General features: G+C 37.7%; 1 protein-coding gene and 1 long non-coding RNA gene across 2 annotated transcripts in view; one reads left to right on the forward strand and one right to left on the reverse strand.

Moving 5' to 3' along the window:
• Window positions 1–16,780, reverse strand: part of LOC144456697 (uncharacterized) — an 84,447-nt gene extending 67,667 nt beyond the window's left edge. The window contains exons 1-2 of the long non-coding RNA XR_013485714.1: window positions 16,711–16,780; window positions 15,572–15,699 (exon numbers count right to left, since the gene is read on the reverse strand). This is a non-coding gene — a long non-coding RNA (uncharacterized LOC144456697). The remainder of the gene's footprint in view (window positions 1–15,571; window positions 15,700–16,710) is intronic.
• Window positions 16,781–16,892: 112 nt separating this feature from the next.
• Window positions 16,893–20,875, forward strand: LOC110197260 (protein DDI1 homolog 2-like). Its single transcript, XM_020971013.2, is given in 3 exon segments — window positions 16,893–17,098; window positions 17,101–18,040; window positions 18,316–20,875. Coding segments are annotated over 3 exon segments (1,152 nt in total). The 5' UTR covers window positions 16,893–16,974; the 3' UTR covers window positions 18,404–20,875.
• Window positions 20,876–21,775: the final 900 nt, after the last annotated feature.

Consider the following 21,775-nt stretch of genomic DNA (forward strand, 5'->3'; position numbering starts at 1 on the left):
GCAAGGGGGTATCTTCCAGACTTACTTTGATAACTGTAGGCTGCCTACATTAACATCTGTTCTTTGGGAATGCATGTATATGTCAAGAAAATGAAAGAAATTGATATGATGTATAACAACATGAACATAAAAATAAAAATATGATTACAGTGTATCTTTCAGGAATCTCTCCACATCAATGTTTTTTATGAAAAAGCTAATGTTGGTAACAGAATGAAATACCTGAAAAACCAAAGTGTCGACAGTTGCCTGAAGAAAACTCTAACCTTCAAATTTCACTGTCAGAAAGCAAACACTGCTTACAAACATAGAATGCACATGCCTGGAGAAGAATATTGAGGATACAGTGTTTCAGACATTTAGGGTATCTCTTATGTGTTCAACATGTTGTTGCCAATTGTTCTAAAAAATAAGGATTATAATGAAAAACACAAGGCAGATAGGAAAAATATGACAAGGTATAATTAATGGTGGAAAATAATTATGGATGTTAGAATTATAGATTTGCAGCTAGAAGAGACCAAAGGGACCTAAGGAAGTGTTTAGTCTAGCCTTTTTTTAGCCAATGAAAAACTAGAGGCCCTGAGAGATTAAGTGCTAAATCCAAAGTCCTCTGTGTACTAAGAGAAGACATCATTCTCCTTCAGGATTTCCATGCTTGATTCAGCCTGTCTCTCTTGTAAGCTCCATTTTGCTTTTACCTTATGTCTCTAGCATTTAATACATTGGCATGAACATAACAGGTATTTACTAAATGCTTATTGATAGATTCTAGTCTTTCTTCACCCACAGCACTCAATTTCCCATCTCCATTCATTTGTACTAGTGGCCTCACATGCCTGAATGCAATTCCTTTAAATCTCTGTAGAATCTCTAATTTCCTTCAAAGCTCAGCTCAAGTGATACCTTTTACCTGAGGCCTTGACTGACCATCGCTCCCCATAATCACTTCCTTTTCGTCTGTATTTAACATGTGTTCATACTGGTTCCCCTACTAGATTATAAGCTCCATGAGGGTACAGACTGTTTCATATTTGTATTATTCTGCCTGAAACTAAGAGTGTTCAGCACATGTTCATTGATTGGTTATTGATAAAAGCTCCTGTAGCTACTTCACTTTATTCTGAGGGAATGTTGTGAAGATTTGGTTCAAAACAAAACAAAACACCTGAAGCTCTGTAAATAGTACTTAACTCATTCCTCTCCCCCAGAAGACTGAGTTTGGTTTTCCACTGTACATTATATCTGATCAACAACAACAAAGAAAAATGATGTTTTTGATTTGAGAAAAATAAAAATACAAAAAAGGAATAGAATAATGAAATAAAAGTTGATACATCCCTACTTTTCCAAAGAACAAAGGCAAACTAACAGATTTTTTATAAAAAGGAATTTCGGGTAACAGTTAACACAATGACTGACATCTATACAACTCAATAATAAATTTCTAAAAGCTAAGGCATCCTTTCATGCACATCTTCAACATTTTACAAGAAAATAATAATGTTTATTTCATAAAACTTCAAACTGATGATATAAGCTGGTAGGTCATTTCATGATAAAAAAGAGCAATTAAACTGATGAAGATCAAATCATAATTTCAAATAGCAGTGATAACAGTTTAGAATATTCTAAAATATAATGTTCCATTGAATAGCAGAGTAAGAAGTATAATTTACCCCTAACTAACTCTGGCACTTCTACTCACTGAAACTTTCTCTGTCACTTTAACTCTCCCTCCATTTCCTTTAAAAAAATCAAGAATAGCTCTTAGATTGAAATCATTGTGCTACATTGGATGGTAAGCCAATTTCTAAGAATATGCAGCAATAGAAAGGGTATTTCTGTTTCAGGATGGTTGGACGAGGTGACCTCTGAGGTCCCTTCTAACTTTGAGCATCTGTGATTCTTTGAGAAAGATGAGAACTGAACTTGGAATGTTTTTGCTTGATATTTGTATTACTAAGATGTTAAAACAGCATCAAAAACTCAGTGGTATTAGAGCTTTCACTTTCAAAGTAACACAGCTTTCCACATAAAGGTGCACTTTAGCCCGGCACTGCTGTTTTGATTTGAAAGAGGGAAAATCAGATGAAGGTTTAGGTTTGTGCCTGAACCTGTTTAGGGGCATCACAGGAAGAACTCACAAGCACCATTTGGTTCTTTTGTTAAGAAAACTGTGTAACCTAAACACTGGTCACACTGGACAAAAATAACTACATGCTTACCCTGCAATTATATAATACTTAACCATATGATTGAAGGAACAACAGTTGCCACGTACACAAAGTGCACTTACAGGAAGTAAGAACACTATAAAATAAAGCATTACTGAAATAAACTATACAATTAAAAATCTTTTAAGGCAACAACAAGGATTGCCCAGCTAATTCCAAAAGTAGGAGAGCAGTTACTTTCAATGCATTATACTGTAGTTCCAAAGAATAGAACAATCTATCTTTTTGAGAAGCATGCACTCTGAGACAGAATACAAATAAGCTGGAACCTTTAATTTCTTTTCCCCCCTGGCGCTGGTATCCATACCCTGATTTGAGACAGTATCAAGTTGCAAGAGCATTCTGGGCACTGATGCCCAAATGCATTTTTGGATAATAAATAATTATAGAGAACAGGACCATCCATGGCTATTATAAGAAATATTGTCTCTTCTAAAATTCTCACCCCAAATTGTTCTTACTTACTGTCCCAGAGGAATGCCAAAGGTAATTTAGAAGATATTTCACTCACTGAGTGCTATTTAGACTATATGCTGCTTTTCTTTTTAAATGACTATGAAAGTATGTCAAGACATTTGAGAAAAACATTTTAGTAGGCCAATGAAAGTTATTACTGATTCTCTAGATCAACCTAATCTACCTTATTCATTCATTATCTCATTTACCAAACATTTACTAAGTACCTGCTATGTGGAAAGGACCATGCTGAGAACTAGGGAAGACATGGGAGGTCTATCTATGCCCTGTGGGTTGATTGGCAATGTTCACAGATACACTAATAAACAGGATTCAAATTAAAATATGAAAAGTTCATAAATGAAGTACACAATACTGTGAATCTTCAGCACTTAGCAGTGCCTAGCACATGGTAGGTACTTAATAAATGTTGACTGACAAATGAGAAGGAAGACTCACAGACAGAGGGAATCAAAGAGGACTTGCAAAGGAACTGAGCTGTCAACCTAATCTTCTTCCCCGTGGGGAGAATGTATATACTTTAGCTAATCTGAGTACTCTAATCTCCCAAACTGGGGAAACACTATTGTTGGACTTGATCCTTGTTTTTGTCCTTTGTTCTTATTGTCAAAGAGGACCATGACATGAGGAGGAGGATGCCAGTACTTGCAAGTGAATTAGATTTGAGTGAGGTAGGGCTGTGCAAGGTCACTAGCCTCACTTTCTCATCTGGAGCCATCTGGGTCCAGTGGCCAGATATGGATCAGAATGACTGGAGAGACCCCTTGGCATCAATGAATGTGAAAATGTAAAAAGCAGGACTTAAAATAATGCAATCTCTGATTACAAAGTGATTATAACACAGGGAAGAGATACAGGAAGGCTTTGTGATTTATCAAACTGGGGAATTCCCTCCACCAACTGGCCTGTGGGTCTGTGACTTAACAGATATATTCCAGAGAATTTAAAGTGTCAAAAAGGAAATTTGAACCCAGGTCTTCCTGATTTCAAGACTTGCACTTGAGCTACAAGGTGTCGCAAGAGATTCAAGGCAGTTTTAAAGCATAGCTTAAAGGGTCTTTTGAGACAATTGACATTATGCCACTCAGCCTCTAAGGAAAAAATAAAACAAATGTACTTGTGAATCCATATGACTTATGAATTTGGCTTTGTATTTACTTTGCCTATACTCCATATTTACTTGTCTGTGTATATGTTTTACTTCCACCAATAGAATGTAAGCCTTTTGAGGGCAAGGAAGTAGATTTTGTATTTGTACCCTAACCTAGTACATAAAAATGGCTCTCAAGCTGAGTCAATTGACACGAACACTTTTTTTATCTGTAAGAAAAAAATGAAATAGAATGAAAATGTTTATTCCAAAGTAAAACCATAATTTTTGGGGTGTTGACACTCCTGGTCTTAGTGTTAACAAATGCTTGCTGAATTGAACGGAGTGGTTATTATTAGATTTATTGCTTTAACTCCCTTCTCCCCTTTTCAGACCTATGATTCATTGGTATAGGGACTCCTGGTGAGCTAACTTCCCCTACCAAGGTAAATCAGCAGCTATTCTGAAAGTTATAGTCTTAAGTGTATGGGCTACAGAGAGGTTAAGTGACTGGCCCAAGCAGTGTCAGAGGCCAGGTATTGGCTTAACTATTTAAATTTTTCTTTGCTTCCCTCTCAGCATTTTAGTATAGAGAAACAAACTTTGCTACTTTTCTACATACACATTACTGCAGAGGGCACCACCATCTTCCCAAACCCTCAGGCTCACATCCTTGACTTCTCACTCACTCCCACATACAATCTGTTGCCAAAGTCTATGTATAGGACCTTTGCAACATCCCTCCAATAATATCCCTTTCTCTCTTCTGACACCACCATCACTCTGGTTCAGACCCTTATCATCTCACACACGGACTGTTGCAATTGCTCCTATCCATCCTCCATTCAGACACCAAAGTCATTTTCCTAAAGTGTCCAAGTGACTCTCCTTCCCCATTCAAAAAATCCAGATGCTCCCTCTGGCCACCAGGAACAAATATAAAATTCTCTGGCTTCTAAAGTCCTCCAAAGTCCCCAACCCCCACCCCAATCTTTCCATTCTTCTTATACCCTTCTCTTTTCCCTGTACTCTTTATCTAGTGACATTTGCCAGGTTGTTTCACAGACAAGACACTCCATCTCTCTGCTCCTGGTATTTTCTCTGCTATTACTTATGCCTGGAATGCTTTCCCTCCTCTGCTCTGACTACTGATCTCCCTGGCTTCCTTTAAGTCTCAACTAAGAGCCCATCTTTTACTGCACACCTTCCCCAACCTCTCAATTCTAGTGCCTTCCCTCTGTTAATTATTTCCTATTTATCCTGTATATAGCTTTGCATATACTTGTTTGCATATTTTCCCCCATTAGATTGTAAGCTACTTGAGGGCAGAGAATGTCTTTTGGCCCTTTTTGTATCCCCAAAGCATAGCATAGTGCCTAGCACATAAAAGGCACTTAAATAAATGCTTATTGAATAACTGACTGCCTTGGCACAGACACACACACACACACACACCCATTAAGGAATGCAGGTTCTTCACCTTACACAGCCCCCATACCTTCTCCCTCATCCCCTACCCCTACCCCCTGCCCAGTCAGGGACTTATCCAAAGACAGAGATGAATAACTAGTACTCATTTAAGGGTACCAGAGGACTATGAAGAAGGGGTGAAATGTTACACACCTGACCTTCAAGTCAGTGGGGGACAAAGTAATTACTGTTACATACAACCACACACTTTTATTAAGTACCTACTATGGACCATTCACTGTTGTCTTGGCCATCTTTGTTTGCTATATGTATACCTCTACTTTATTGGTATATTCTTCCCATTTTCCCAATGATGCTGTATATATTTATGGGAAAGTGTACTGTTTATTTTTCTGGGAAAATTGCTTAAATTATTCACACTATGTTCACGTGGAATTCTTTGTTACTATTGTTCATGTTGTGCCATTTTGATCAAGATTTTGCTTTGTTGTCCTTTGGCAGACTATTGAAGGTAAAATCTATTAGATTGTGGACTCCAATTTTAAGAATGCAGAATGACATAGCATTTTTCAAAGTACTGCAGCAGTCATTCTTCCATGGGCACAACCTTGAAATGCTTATTTCTTACCAAGCTGAACTAATTTGGGACTTCACTTGACATTTCTTCATAAAGTACCTTCACTGGCCATCCACTCCCAACTACACCCCCTCTTTTCAGCTTCCTTTAGTGTATAGTCTTCCCTCTATTAGACTGTAAGTTCCTTGAAAGCAGAGACTATCTTTCTTTGCATTTGTATCCACAGCACTTTACACGATACATAGTAGGCACTGGACAAAATGCTTATTGGCTGACTGATTGATTCAAGGGGTAGGCCCAGAATAGATGCTATGCTATTGGGGCTTATTCCAGACTCTTTTTCATAGTGGATACCCTAATATCGTAGGATATGTTTGAGAAACATTAACATTTTGTTTTGTTGTACTGTATTTTGAGACTGCAAATAGGGAGTTAATTCTCTTATGAGGTCCGTTTACAAATCAGACCAGTTTATTTATGACAACTTGCATATTGTTGAATTTTTAAGTTGTTATCTGTTCTATTTCCAAGTTTACTGAAAATAACAGATGAGTATGTATCCTCAATGTTACATTTCTAAAGTACTGATGTCTAGCAACATTGTGGGGACTCATTTATGTTCTTACTTTTTAAATGTTTTAGCAAGTTTGACTTAATATGGCATTAATTTGGACAGCTTATCTGATATCCCTCTGAACAACAGTTCCATAAGATACAAATTTTCCAGATGGCCTAAAAAACCCTAAATAATCCAACAAAATGTTTGATATACTTTGGGAGTCCAAAAATCTCTTTGGAACTTACCAGCATTTGTTTTGTAAGTTCTTCCCCTTGTCCTAATCAGTGGTGAGTCTGAACTTTCATTTAGAATGTATTCTATTTGTTAAAAGGATTAATTAGCTCTAAAGAGATTTTTGGACTTCCCAGAATACATAAAGTGCCTTGATAGAATTCAGGAGATATAGTAAGGAGTATAAATATATTCCCCCAACCTAGGGGCATACTTTCTCCCTTATATGACCTGCCTCACTGGGGCAAGTGGGATCAAACCTAAGTAGTTGCTACAAAGCATTTATCCCACCAAGTCCAATTCTGAATGTGGCCCTTCTGATGTACAAGTCTCTCTTTGTCCACCTTTCATCCCTCATTATATCAACCTTACCCGGTTGAGCAGGTTGCTCCTCACCAGGGTAGGCTGCCAGCCAATTCAAGAATGGGCTTCTGACCTTTCAAAATTCACCAGGTTGTACTTTTCCCTCTATCTTCCTTTATTTTATAACAGTAAATAACAGACACAATAACAGAAGCATACACATAGCCATGCCCTCATAGCTTTATGTTGGCTATAGGTGAGATGGGATCTGGGGTACCTCCTTGACCCAGAGGCCCATTGCAGCTCATCTTTATTTGCCACTAATTAAGAAAGGGATCTTTCTTTGGCTAATTAGTGTCCTTTTGAATGAACACTCAATTCTTCACAACTCAGTAAGTGGACTAGAAATATCCAAAAATATCTGCAGTCTAAAGAACCCACAAGGCTATGTATGGAGGCAGAACAGTATACCTGTAAGAAGGTTAGGCCAGTTCCCCTAACAGTTTCATTAAGTTGTTTTTTCTGCAAACATGTATTTGGGAATAAATGTAATTTCTAGGCCCACAATCTATCGGAACTTCATGACTTCATGGAAAACCATCAATCTGAAGATTATCTGAGAAATGTACCACATGGCTTTCCCTGAGATTCTTTAGAACAAAAAGACACTTGGGAGACACTCAGAAGAACAATTTTAAGCCCTCTTCCCCCCCAAAAAAAAATCACTATGGTGCCACTCAAAATGGGTGATATACAAAAATATAACAACATCATCCAGGTCAATTTTTGAGGGCATACAATATTTAACTTAGGGTAAAGTATAGTAAGGGAGAGATGAATAGATAACCCCAAATCAACTGGAGTTTCTCCCAGCTCACTTGACAAAAATTATAAGATGTAAAGGGAGATGACAGAGATGACAGTGTTAAGCCAATAAAGCAAGTATTAGAAAGTGTTTACACTCTATTCCTTCTTAATGAAGTATAAAGATTGATTGATTCATGAGTCAAATCTGATGGAATTATAGAGTGGCTAGCTAACAGCCGACAGAAGTATTATTAGCCATATACTTATGGTCTTTAACAAGTTATCCTCTAAAGAGTTAGTCAAAATAGTCATCTGTGGTAGTAAAAAAGAGAGAGCTGGAAGTTCTTTCTTCATTTTTGAGATGGAATAACTCTTTGCCTTGGGAGGAAGGGCAGGGCTAGGATTTACTTCCCTTCCCCAGAAGCAAAAGTGTCAGTAGAGCAAATCATCTAGACCTTATCTTGCCCTCTTGATTTCCACTTTTAAAGAGATAAGAAACTTTCAATCAACTCCTTTGATTTAAAATGTGCAAGTTTTTTTTTTGGGGGGGGTGGGAAGGAATGGGAGACAGTTAAGGTCTTATGCAATTCAATCTGCTTTTTTTTTAATTTAAGATTTTTTGTTACGTTATATAAAATCAGAAAATTTCCACATTCTCTTTCTTTAGTTTTCTCTCACCTCTGATTTATTTACTTATGAAGCCTTTAATAATTTTTAAATTGTTCTTAGCTTATTTTGTTCTTCATGCTTTTTGGATTCTATACTGCCTTAATATTTTTATTTCCTTTGACTGCTAACTAAGGCAAACCAGAATTTCCAATAGGCTTTTGATTTCTGGATTCCTTTCTGAATGTTTCTTTGCTGTTGCCTTTACACAGGGCTTTAAGGCATTCAAGTTTTCTGTGTGCGCATCAGCTAGACAGACAAGTAATTTCCCATTGTCTTTCTGCAGATTCTCAATTGCTCACTCAATTTGCTTCTGTCATCATGGTGTTTATCATCAAAGGTATTTTTATACTTTATGTTAAATCCTGTGTGAGAATGCCTTCATTCATAAGGATTATTGCAGTTACTAGTGGTTTTTTTTTTTTTGGTATTACTGTTTTGGTAAAATTTATTTTGCTAGTTTGCCATCAAACTCAAAAAGTACTTTTTTTTTCAGAATTCCAGTCCAAGTATATTCATCTCTTTTTTAAAAAATCCTTTATGACATCATTATTGTTGTTGTTCAGTTGTTCAATCATGACTGACTCTTTATAAACACATGGATAACAGCATGCCAATACTGTTGATGGGGCCTTTTTGGCAAAGATACTGGAGTGGTTTGCCATTTTCTTCTACAGTGAATTAGGGCAAACAAAACTTGAGTGAATTGCCCAGGGTCACACACCTACTGTCTATGGCCAGATTTGAACTCAGGTCTTCCTGACACAAGGCTCAGTACTCTATCCACTGACCAATCTAACTGTCTGTCAAGATTCATTATAGTACAGTATTATTACATAACACAAGTTTTCCATGTCTTCAATCTATTTTATGAGGATTCATAGTATGCCTACATCAGTGATCAGCATCATATGCCCTTAAAGCATTATCATTCCTTCGTGTGGTACTAGAATACAAAGGAGTACTATCATTGGTCACACCAAGCCTACCAACATGACAGTTCTGGGTAGAGCTAGGATATATGCATATGCTATGGCATCTTTTACTTTTTTTTTTTAATTTTTGAGAAGTAGTTGTATGACATTAAGCCAGATGCTAACCCAATCAGAGGTACTGATAAAGTCCAATTTATCAGCATTTGTAGGGTCCTAAAAAGTATTTTTAATTTTATTTCTATTTTCAGTTCCAAATTGAGAATTTAAGAAATATGATACTTATTATACATATTAAGTCATGCAAAACATATTTCCACATTAGGCCACATTTTAAAGACAAAACAAAACAAAAAAAACATGCTTCAATCTGTGCTCAGTGTTCATCTGTCTCCCTCTGGAAGCAGGTAACATTTTATAGCATGAGTCCTTTGGGCTTCTGCTGGTTGACTGTATTGATCAAAGAAACTAAGCCTTTCATAGGTGAATAGCTTTACAAAATTGCTGTTACTGTGTAGATTATTCTCCTGGTTCTGCTCACTTCAGTATTCATTGGTTTATATAAGTCTTCTCAGGTTTTTCAGAAACTATCCCCTTCATTTCTTACAGCACAATAGTATTCTATCACATTCACATACCATAACTTGTTTAGCCATTCCCCAATTGATGGGCATCCCCTAAAAGAGCTGCTATATTTTTGTATATATGGGTCCTTTTCCTTTGATATCCTGGGAGTATGGACCTTATAGCAATATTGCTGCATCAGAGTATGTGCAGTTTTATACACCTTTGGGCATAGTTCCAAATTGTTCTTCAGAATGGCTGAACTAGGAATACAGCAAGCCAAGATGGCAGAATAAGCAGGAAATTGCCTGAACTCTCTCACAGTCACCTGCAAACAACGATAAATAGTGCCTCAAAACAAATTCTGGATTGGAAGAATCACTAAAAAGATGGGATGAAACAATTTTTTCTGAGCCAAGATAATTTAGAAGGTTGGTAAGAAAGGTCTGTTTTGGGTAAAAAGGGGAGCACAGTCCAGGGTAGGTAGTGTCCCAGCAAGCCAGCACCAAACCCAGCCTTAGCCGGCACTCTGGTACAGCAGCAGGCAAATGGCCAGCATCCCCTCCCCACTCCACAGCCCTGGTCCATCACCAGCCCCACCTTGGGTCACAGCACAGCACCAGCACCCCCATTCCTCCAGCCCTTCCCAGCACAGCACCAGGCTAGCAACCAGGTCCCCTCCACTCAATGAACACAGCATTGCACCAGGCCCACCCTGGGCCCCAGAGAAGCACCAAGCAAATGATCAGACTCCCTTGCAGCCCTGGTACAGCACCAGTCCCCCTCTTCCATGAATCTTAGCTCAGTACTGAGTGAGCAGCCAAGCACCCTACAGCCCAGCAGAGCACCAGGAAAGCAACCAGGGCCTGGTTGCTTGAGTTTCCTCATCTGTAAAATGAGCTGGAGAAGAAAAAAAAAAAAAGAAAACTTCTTAAACAAAGAAGGCAGGACCATTAAGGCCTCTTACTATGATTCTACATTTCCAATCAATATGGAAGTCATCAGCTGTTGCAAAATTGTTTGGTTTTGGCTTGGCTCTTCTCTTGGCTCTTCTCTTGGCTCTCCATGATTCTCTTCCAGCAATACTGTTTCAGATCAGTTAAGACTTAGTAGAATCATTTGCTAACTTTGCTGCCACAGGTGAGCTAAAACACCATCCTTTACTATGCTTTGTTAACTTTGCAAGTTCTCAATATGATTGTTAGTAAGTCCAATTTTTCTTATGCAATCCGTACTTTAAAGGGGTGCCCAAACTTTTTTATATCATAATGTTTCAACTGTAGATCATAGAGTATTTGTTGCTTTTTAAATAAATATGCAGTACAGTACAGTAACAAAGAAGAGGATTGATATTGTTCATTTTATCAATTTGGTTTTAGTCTTCTCCAGTGAATGTTATATGTAAAGTTGTTTAAAATGTATTTAAATTACTCACAATGTCTCTTTATGTTAGCAAATGCATTTCACTAATTCACCATTAACACCCCCAAGTATATTTTCATCAAGTATTGGCCTTTTCTTCATTTTATTAAATTAATAGAGCTCAAATGGAAAGTAAAACAGAGTTGTACCCTTGGACACCAATCACAGGCATTTTATTATTCACATACAAGTTGCCTGAAGATCTGTTGATCTTCATTGGAGATATTCAAATGGCAGAGAGAAATTCTGTTCCATATAAGAAATAATGCTCTAACATCTTGAGATGTATGAAAATGAAAAACACTGTCAGGATGAGAAAAGTTCACCTCCACTGAAAGTTTTCAAGAAGTCCAAAATGTAATTGATATTATAGATTTAACATTCCATTCTTGCACCATCCACTGGTGAGGCTAGGAAGAAGCCTGACCAGAAACTTAATTCATATTAAAACACTAGTCTGATAGGGAAGAGAAAGTGAGGTAATGAGGATATATATGGATTCATTGACAGAAAAACTAGATGCAAGAGAAAAATACCAGATATAAGGGAGGCTAGGCCTAGAGGCAAGAGGATGTCCAAGACACAATACTATTCACTCACTTCCCTGAGTATGTTGCCTTTGTGCCTTAGTTAGCTTTCCCTATAACTTTGTACTTCACCTGCTGATAGCTCCTTTCTGCTGCTAATGCTTTTCTGCACTGGCTACAACTGCATTTCAGAAAAGATGGGATTCATGCACCATCGAAGGGTTGCACAAAATATTCTCAGAGGTCTCTTCCAATCCTGAAGAGCTGACTCTTCAAGTAGAGTTTGGCTCTCCCAAGAAGGGCATATAAGAAAGAGATTTCTCTTTTCAAGTGAAATCTTTCTGTTTCAATTCAAAATCAACTTCTCAGTTGCTAGGCTTATGCATCATTTCAAATGCTGGTTATTAATCTTTTTTTTTATCCAAAGGCACAAAAACTAGAGATATTAGACACATTACATTTTACTTAATCAAAAAATTAAAAGTATCTATTTTATCCTAGACACTGAATTAGACATTAAGATAAAAAGACAAAAGTGAAACAAAAAGGTCGCTTACATTCTGTCTACATAATAGAGGGTCAAAAACACAAGAGTACTAAGAGAAAAAAATTACTGTTTCCCAAAATATGTATGAGGCAAGGAAGCCAGACCATATCTAGAGTATAGTTCTGGGTGCCATACACTAGGAAAATCAACAATTAGCTAGATAACATCTAGAGGAGGACTATTAGGTTGGTGAAAGATTGTGAGAGGAGGCCATCAATATTAGTTGAAGATAGTAGGGATATTTAGACTTAAGAAGATTGGGAACAGGGAGAAGTGTGTGACAAGATATGTCTAAGCATATGAAGTGTTATCATGTGGCAAAAGGATTAATCTTGCTTTGTTTGGCCCTAGAGTATTAGAAGCAATGGATGGAAGTTATAAAGAAGACAGGTTTATCATGCATGATGTAAGGGAAAAAATACTAATAAGAGCTATATCAAAATGGAATATGTTGCTTTAGGACATAATAGATTCACTTTCACTGAATATCCTAAGAGCTCAGATTTAGAGACAGAGAGAACTCTATTGACTGGTCCAACACACTCATTTTACAAATAGGAAACTGAGGTTCAGAGAGGTCAAGTGAAATACACCAGATTATACAGGGAATAAGAATCAGAGGCAAGATTTGGACACAAGTCCTTTGACTTTTGAGTCAAGACTTCTTCCACTCTACTACCCGTGGTCTTTCACAAAGAAAAGGCTGGCTGGACACTAGAGAATGTTGAAGACAATATTCTTACAGAGTTATTGGTTGGACTAGAAGGCCACTGAAGTCTTTTCCAACTCTAATATTCTATTTTAATAGAAAGAATATTGGGAAACTAAGCACTGTGTAATTATGTTGAACAAACCTATCCCAGGATCAAAATTGAGAAAATGGACCTTCTTCCCTACTTTGAAAAGATGAGTTAATGAATATGGTTGTAGACTTGCTTAGATAATGTATTTGTTGGTTTTCTTTACTTTTTTTTATCCTATTTCTTGCAAAAATGTTTTTTAGAACAAGTCAGGGAAAGGATGCTCTCAGAAGAAAAGGTGATGTAAAACAAAGTATCAACATAAAAAGGTTTTTTTTGTTTGTTTGCTTCTGTTTTTTTTTTCCCCAAAAAACAAAATAAAACTGGGCAGTTCTAGGTTTCAGGTTTGACTATGTTCCTCATTATCTGTATGGACCTAAAGTAATTCAATTCATTTCACTGGGCCTGAATTTTTGAACTAAATAAGCTGGAAGATACAGATCATCCTTCTAGCTCTCAGATTCTATAATTCTGTATTTTCAATAGGAAAACACTAAAAGCAGCTCTACATTCTTTCAAGGCCTTTCAAATACTTCATCTCTTCAGTTTGTAATGGCAGAGGTGAAATGGGGAAAAATACACTTGAAAACAATTATTTTCAATATGGGGCATTCTTTTGCTTGTTTGAAACTCTGTTATTGTGATCTCAGCAGCTCCATTAGTTGGTTTTAAATTTTTTATTAAGCAGGCGAAATTCAGAATGCACTAAATTTCAACTAACTAGAACCTATTAGGAAAGAAATTAAACTAAATGGACATTTTTCTTAGGACTTGACTTTAAGGCAGTAAGTGGAAAGAAAATAAAACTGGTATGAGGAATTTACTTAATAGAAAAACCTTCCTATTGATTGATAGCCTACTAAAGATCAGGCATTGATGATGACAGAAACATGAATAGGTACTGCAGACATACAGCAAAGAGAGAAAAAATACAGGGGAATGTGAGCCCACAAGACACTGTATTAGGGATTTCATGAGTCCCTGAATGCCTTTCCTTTCAACCTGTAATATCAGAAAAAACTTGGCCATGAAATTTGGATAGATTAGGTGATACTGACATAACATATCTGGAGAGAAGAAGTCATAGTCAAAATCTTTTAAAGAACCATAAGGTTTGAAAGTTGGAAAGGATCTCTACAGCCACAGCCAAACCCCATAATGATATACCTGATAAGCAGTTATTCAGCCTCTTTTAAAGACTTTCATGGAGGTGGAACATGTTTCATGCTTTACAAAAAAATAAACATAAAGAAAGGAAAAAGGGAAAAAAGAGGAAAAAAGTTGCTACTTAAAATAATCCCCTGATGCACTATAAACTCTCATTGCTTAAAGAAATACTGAAATATGTTTGCTAAATTTCATTTACTAAGGCAGGAAAGTTGGTTAATACAATTTAAAATGATTTTCACTTAAAAAGGTCAAAACAGAAAGGTGTCTGATCAACCCCGAATTCACCATAAAATTCAATTAACCAGTAAATATCATTCCTTCAGCATTCTACTTATTATATTGGTCTCAACAAAGGCTATATAAATATAGTTTGCACTCCTAGAATGAGATATCTTTGAAAGGAAAATAATACAAATTGAAAAATAATCATAGAAAATTTGCCACATTAAAATATATTCATCGTAAAGTTGTCTTTCAATTTTAACAAAGCTGCTTTATTCATCCTTTAATCACTCTACTGTTTTTATCTACTTTCATTGCTATATTTAGGCATATATTTGGACCCATATGATGATAGCATTTTTATCATTTCTTACATAGCCCTCAGAATTGAAAGGAACCTTAGAAGTCACCGCTTCTTTTAACAAATCTTGGTTTTGGGACACGAGTGGGGTACTACAGATGTAGATTGTAGCACACCTTGTCAGACTTGGTTGCTTTGCTGGTCAAGCATCCTTAACTGTTTCTCTTTATTAAAAAGGAAAGTTCAATGTGTGTGTGTTTGGGCACACTTACTTTTACATTGGGGAGGGCAGTCTTATGAAATGACCATCATGAAAAAAATCAAAAGGCATTCAATTTTTAAATGGAAAAAAAAACACCACACATTAATACTCAGCTAACAGTCCTGTTTACACCATAGAAGTTGTTTCTGCAGTGATTAAACATATTGTTGAAAAAATTATTCTACACTTTTTTTTGCAAAAATCTGTTTTTCTTAAAAGCAATGAATCTTCCAGAAGTACATGTGCACACAAATATATAATTTTCTTTTTTTTTTCTTTTTGCCAGAAATGCTTAACAATGGTCAGCAACCAGAAAGTGGGACTGAAGAGACATGTAAACAAAGACATGCTATACTACTAAATGGTCTGGTGAAGGCCAAAGAAACGGAGCTTCAAGGCTAACATTAGTATGTACACAGGTGTTAGTGCGTTTGACTCCCTTTTACCTTTAATCTTGACTTGTGATTCTTCTACTGGAGCTAAGTCTTTGATCTCACATAGATTTCCAGATGCCAGTGTAAGTCCCACTCTGTTTCTGTCACATACTCTGACTAAATTTGAAAGAAATTATACTCTGTGAAAGAAAGAGACCTTAAGTTTAGTGGCTGGAGTAATGAAATTGCCCAAATAAATACCTGGCAGAGAAATTAGTTTGACAACTGTCCTTAAGCCTTCATTTCAAATTTTAAAACCCAAGACTGCGCAGCATCTGGAACAGCTGCCAAAAAGCTGTGATAAACTTTAATATTGTTGCTGTAACATTGCAATGCAGATGCTCTTCTCAGGACCCCCCTGGACAAATTTGTCATAGAGTCTAGTCCAAAAAAAAAATTATGGAAACACAATTTGTGTTCTCCTACAAGTGTGAAAGACTGAGAATTCAACTTAACAAACATTAAAATGCCAGAATTGCATTAAATACACTATGAGGCAGTCTATTATAGTGGATAGAGGCTGCACTGTGGAAACTGGAGAAAAGAGGTTAATCCTCTCAGAACCTGAGAATAGGGGTTCAAATTCTACCAGTTAGATTTCGATTCGGTAAATCAACTACCCTCAGTGAACCTCAGTTTCCTCAGCTTTAAAATCAAGGAGCTGGGTTAGTTGGCCTCTATTACTTGAGTTCAAACCCAGCCTCCGGTACTTAGGTGCTGTGGGGCTGTGAGCAAAGTCAAAATCAATCATTTAAAGATTTAAGTCCTCGAATATGTAACAGCCACAGAGCAAAATGTGAGGAACTCCACGGTAAAAAAAACAAACAAAACATAAACCAGTGCCCGCCCTTAAGGGCCTTCCACTTTAACAGTGAGACTATGGGGTAAATTGGCTAAGGGATTACAAATGTACCCAGAGCTGCTTGGAAGGGCACCAGAGTGGGGCGAGCCTGGCAAAGGCCCTCTCCCTCTCCCTCTCTCTCTCTCTCTGTCGGTGAGGGTTATGACCACACGTGGCTGGAATCAAACTCAAGACATGAGAACGTAAGGACTTAAAACTTAACGGACACTTTCACCCTGAGTCCCTCCACCCTCCCCACCACCTCTAGGGCCCTGACGCAAGGCAGGCTGGGAAGCCTCAGTGAGGCTACTTGGCTATGTTTCTCTTGACATCGCTCTTTACGGCCGCTTTCCTTTACGGCGAGCTTTGCAGCAGCTGTCACAGGCAGGCGTCTAGGCCTGCTGAGGGGTGAGAAGGCTTCGGCCTCCCCAGAGGGGAGTTGGCTTCACAGCAAATGACAGTTGCTCTTTGAATGCCCAACTGACTGAGGAAAGGGGCCCGTGCTGGGGCCGCGAGACCCCGTGGCCCCCCAGGCCCTAGCCTCCCCCGGAGGCCCGGCCAGGAAGGCTCCGCTATGCAGCTCACCGTGTACTGCGTGCGGAGGGACTCCACGGAGGTGACCTTCTCCATCCAGGTCGACCGGGACTTTGAGCTCTACAACTTCCGGGTGCTCTGCGAGCTGGAGTCTGGGATACCTGCGGGGAGGCGCAGATTGTCTTTGCAGAGCATGCTCTCGAAGACAACCACAGGTCTTTGGCGTCCTATGGCCTGAAGGATGGTGATGTAGTAATTTTAAGGCAGATACAGAATGAAGAGCCTGGCCCCCCGGGTGGTTTCACAGGGATAGACTTCAGCACTATAGCTGTGCCAGGCACATCGGCCTCCCAGCACCTTCAGCCTTCACACTCGTCAGACAACCTGGCAGGGATGGCTGCAGCCCCACACATCACGGACAATCCCGCAGTGCTCCGGGACATATTACTTTCCAACCCCCATGAATTGTCAGTGCTCAAGCAGCGCAACCCATCCCTGGCAGAAGCCCTGCTCAGTGGGGATCTTGAGAAATTTACTAGGGTTTTGATAGAACAACAAGACCAAGCCCTAAGAGAGGAAGAGAGATTTCACCTCTTTGCAGCTGACCTCTTTGATCTTGAAGCCCAGGCGAAGATAGAAGAAGCCATCAGGCAACAGAACATTGAGGAAAACATGTCCATAGCAATGGAAGAGGCTCCTGAGAGCTTTGGCCAAGTAGTGATGTTATATATAAACTGCAAAGTGAATGGACATCCTGTAAAAGCCTTTGTTGATACAGGTGCTCAGATGACTGTTATGAGCCAAGCTTGTGCAGTACGGTGTAATATATTGAGACTTGTGGACCAGCGGTGGGCAGGGATTGCTAAAGGTGTGGGAACTCAAAAGATTATTGGTAGGGTGCATCTAGCTCAGGTTCAGATTGAAGGAGATTTTCTGGCATGTTCTTTTTCTATAATAGAAGAGCAACCGATGGATATGCTTCTGGGCCTGGATATGCTCAAGCGACATCAGTGTAACATTGACCTCAAGAAGAATGTCCTAGTAATTGGTACGACAGGCACACATACAGCCTTTCTTCCAGAGAGGGAACTTCCGGAATGTGCAAGGTTGGTATGTGATCCAGGGCAAGATGACCTGGGATTGGAGGAGAAGCTCTACAAAAAGGTTTAGAAGATTTAGAATCTCAGAAGCCAAGGTGCATGTAGTATATGTGTGTTGCATTTGGAGTGCTCTATAGAACAGAGAAGAATGATAAAGAAATGACCTCACAGGCAGTGTTATCATTACTAACTTTAGGTAGTTCTAGCAATTCATCATATTCTTGAGGACTGTTCTGAGATCAGTAAAACTACTAATTTTTATCACTGTCTCTTTGTCCCAGCCTCAGCCTGCTCATACAAGTCAGCCTGCAAGAGACTGTTGAAGCTAATACTGTGAAGACTTTAGAGCTTCAGCTGAATTCCAGATAACATGAGAAAAGAAAGAATATCCCTTCCTTTACTGGACCTTTATGCCCACACTTTTGCCAGAGAGCCCTGTCAGATCAGACAGCAACCTGTCCAAGTTTTGTACTGTCATCTTGTGTAATTCATTTGGAAAAAGAAAAGGAAAGTTGCAGGTAATATAAAATATCTCCTGCTAAAGAAAACACCCTTGGCATCAAAGCTTATCTCATTAAAGAACAGAAACCTAATTTGTTGCAGCTTTCCATATGTGCAATTCACAGGTATTTCTAGGTGAAAAGGTGTTGTGTTCAGAATATCAGAATCTGTGTTAAGCAAATGGCTTTTACGAACGTGAATGAATGTGCAACCCAAGATCAAATAATAGAATGAGCCAGTTGACCAACAGTAAAATAGTAACACTGAACTTGGAGCTTTTTGCTAGAATATGGCAGAGCCTTTCTCCTGTTCAACAAAATAAAGTACAGTAAAATTTAAAAATGTGTTGCAGATAAAGGGAATGAGCAGCAGACGGGAGCCCTTCCATGTCCAAGAGGAAAATATTCCACTCTCAGCATTTTTTGAGAATTCCCTTACACAATCACCTATGGAAATAGATGTAGGCAAAGGTTATGTAATTACTGTGTGTAGTGTGGCAATTAATCAGAATGCCAATGTTAAAATTACTGGTGTTTCTGACCTTGGTGTAGATAATCCTTTGATGGAAGTAGAGGCATCAAAGCATAATACCCAACACCATAATACCCTGTAATTTTGAGTAATTCTGTTTTTACTGTTGCTTTACCACTCTCCAGATAGTAATGTTGAAATGTATGGAACAGGTAAACTGCCATATTTTTGCTCCTCATTAACTATTTAGTGATTGACAATTCTATGCATGCTACAGCTCTCTCTGCATCTATTATCTGCAGAGATACCTTGTATATTTGTAACAACTGCTTTGAAGGAACTTCATGCATTTTCCTTCTTCAGTTATAAAAAGTTAAAAAAAACTCTTATATGTGAAGAAATCATCTATCATTAGGAACTAGCTTGAGACCACATTCTCAATGAGGAGCTTTCTAAGAAATAGACCTGAAGTCAGCATCATAGGGCTTTTGAGGTGATCAGAATTAACAGGACTCTTTGGTAAGTGATTCCTGGACCAGTGACAAAGAGAGTTTAACAGCAGTATCACTGAGTCCTGGAGTGGAAACTGTTAACACTGAAGTTTCATTTGTGAGCCTGACAACTGCTTTAAAAGATATCCAAAATTGAGAGCTGTTCTGTCCTACTAAACTTGGCTGAAATATTGAATTAGCTAATACACTGCAACTTAGGTGCAGTCTTTTCATCCCAACTTGGATCCATTGAAGACGATATCACAACTAGCACTTCTGAAAAATCTGAGGCCTTGGTGTCAGATTTAATAGTAGTCCTCGATCAAGATAGTCAAAACCAATTTACTAAAGTGCCTAAAATCAGGAAATCCTATATCCTGAAGCTACAGTCTTCCTTCACAGACTAGAGAAGCTCTGTTCTTTCAGTGTCTTTCTTGCTACAGAAAATGATTGGAGTCTTACTCTTTGGTGGGCTTCTCGGGACTTTTCACTGAGTTTGTGTAAATATAAACCTTGTGTGTGTGTGTGTGTGTGTTTTTCCCGTTTTGTTAACAAAGAACATCATAGTTCCTAAATAACAGTGGAAAAGATGAACCTGACTTGTCCTCATTCCTTGGACAAATATGTATGAAGTATGTGTATACAGGTATATGTGCATATATTAATATATGTAAAATAGGTATATCTGTGTGTGTGTGTGTGTGTGTGTGTGTGTGTGTGTATAAACCTGCAAAAAAAAAATGGGATAGAATTTTTTAAAACTTTTAGAAAAAATTTGGCCAAAGCAATTTGTGATCTCTTCTGGTGAATTGGTCTATTCAATTTGATTTAAAGAAGGAGGGGGAAGGGTTGGAGGGAGAAACTTGGCCTTGCATGTAAAAAGAGAGCATTTCGCATTAAGATGATGCATTCTGGAACAAAGTAGATAGTTTTACCTTTAAGAGGAAGAAAATTATCTTGAAATTATTATTATTGGAAGGCTAATTTTGTACACATTGAATGCCTATTGCCTTCTTGGACCAGTATCTAATAAAATATAGCATGCATACATACCAGAAGCCTAATATAAAATGGATGGGGTATTTTCTTTTTTGTTATACTGAATATTAAGAAGAGTAAAGGGGCAGAATAATAACTAGATGGGTTTGATGCTGTAATATATTTTCCCAAAGGTGAAATAAGTGATTTGATTATGAGCTAATAATGTTGATTATCTCCAACGATATTTCTATGATAGAATCAAACTGTTTGTTAATTTCTTTTTCGGCAAAACATTTATTAAATGCCTTCTATGTACTATGAATTAAAGAAATGGAATAGTTCCTGCCTTCAAGGAACTTACATTCTGCCAGGGGAAAATACACATATAAATACAAATAAATCCAATTATACGCATATGCATACATTGTGTGTGTGTATGTAGTTTTGTTTTCTGAGTGGGAGACAATAACATCTGAGAAGATCAGGAAAGGTTTCCTGTAGAAAGTGGTACAATGGTTTCCAGTAGTTTCGGAGAGTATATCCAATATAAATAGATTTTTCTTTTATTCTCTCATAGGTAATCATTAAAAAGTATCAATACTGATTTTGCTTTAAGGAGACTAATGAAACAAAATTATTGCTTTCCTAAAGCAAATTATTTTAGAGTGGATATTGAGAATATATATTTAAGAGCAGATATTGAAAATCTTTGAAGATGTACACTTCTTTTTGACGTTTCACATGGTAGCCCACTCTATTGCTGTGGGCTTTCTGTTAATCACAATATCATTTTAGTCACCTATGGTAAAAAAAAAATCTTTCAAGTTAGCTTTTATTAATCCCTCTCCACCACTTCTCAAATTCAACCAATGTTCAAGTGTTGTGCTATTTTATATTCCTTTGGAGGAATCAATTCACACCTTCACCAATAGTAAATTATCGTGCTTGTTTCCCCATATTCTTACCAACATTTAATTTTGTCATGTTTTACCACCTTTGCCAATATGCTTAATGTAAGATTGTACCACAGTTATTTTGTATTTCTTTGGTTACTAGTGATTTTTGGACATTTTTTATAAACTGGTTGTTGATTTTTTAAAAAATAACTTTTGAGAAGTATAAAGTTGCTTTTGGGTTCCAATAATAAACTTCACAATATAGGATGGAGGAAGTAGTGTTAGATAGCAGCTGGTTGGGAAAAAAATGAGATTTTAGCTCATTATGAATCAGAAATATGATATTGCTGCCCTCCTCCCTAAAAAAAAAGTCATCTTTGGATACATTGAAAGGCATTGCA

Source organism: Phascolarctos cinereus, unplaced genomic scaffold (genome assembly GCF_003287225.1).
Source record: "Phascolarctos cinereus isolate Bilbo 61053 unplaced genomic scaffold, phaCin_HiC Scaffold_4;HRSCAF=312, whole genome shotgun sequence".
NCBI classification, from domain to species: Eukaryota; Metazoa; Chordata; class Mammalia; order Diprotodontia; family Phascolarctidae; genus Phascolarctos; species Phascolarctos cinereus.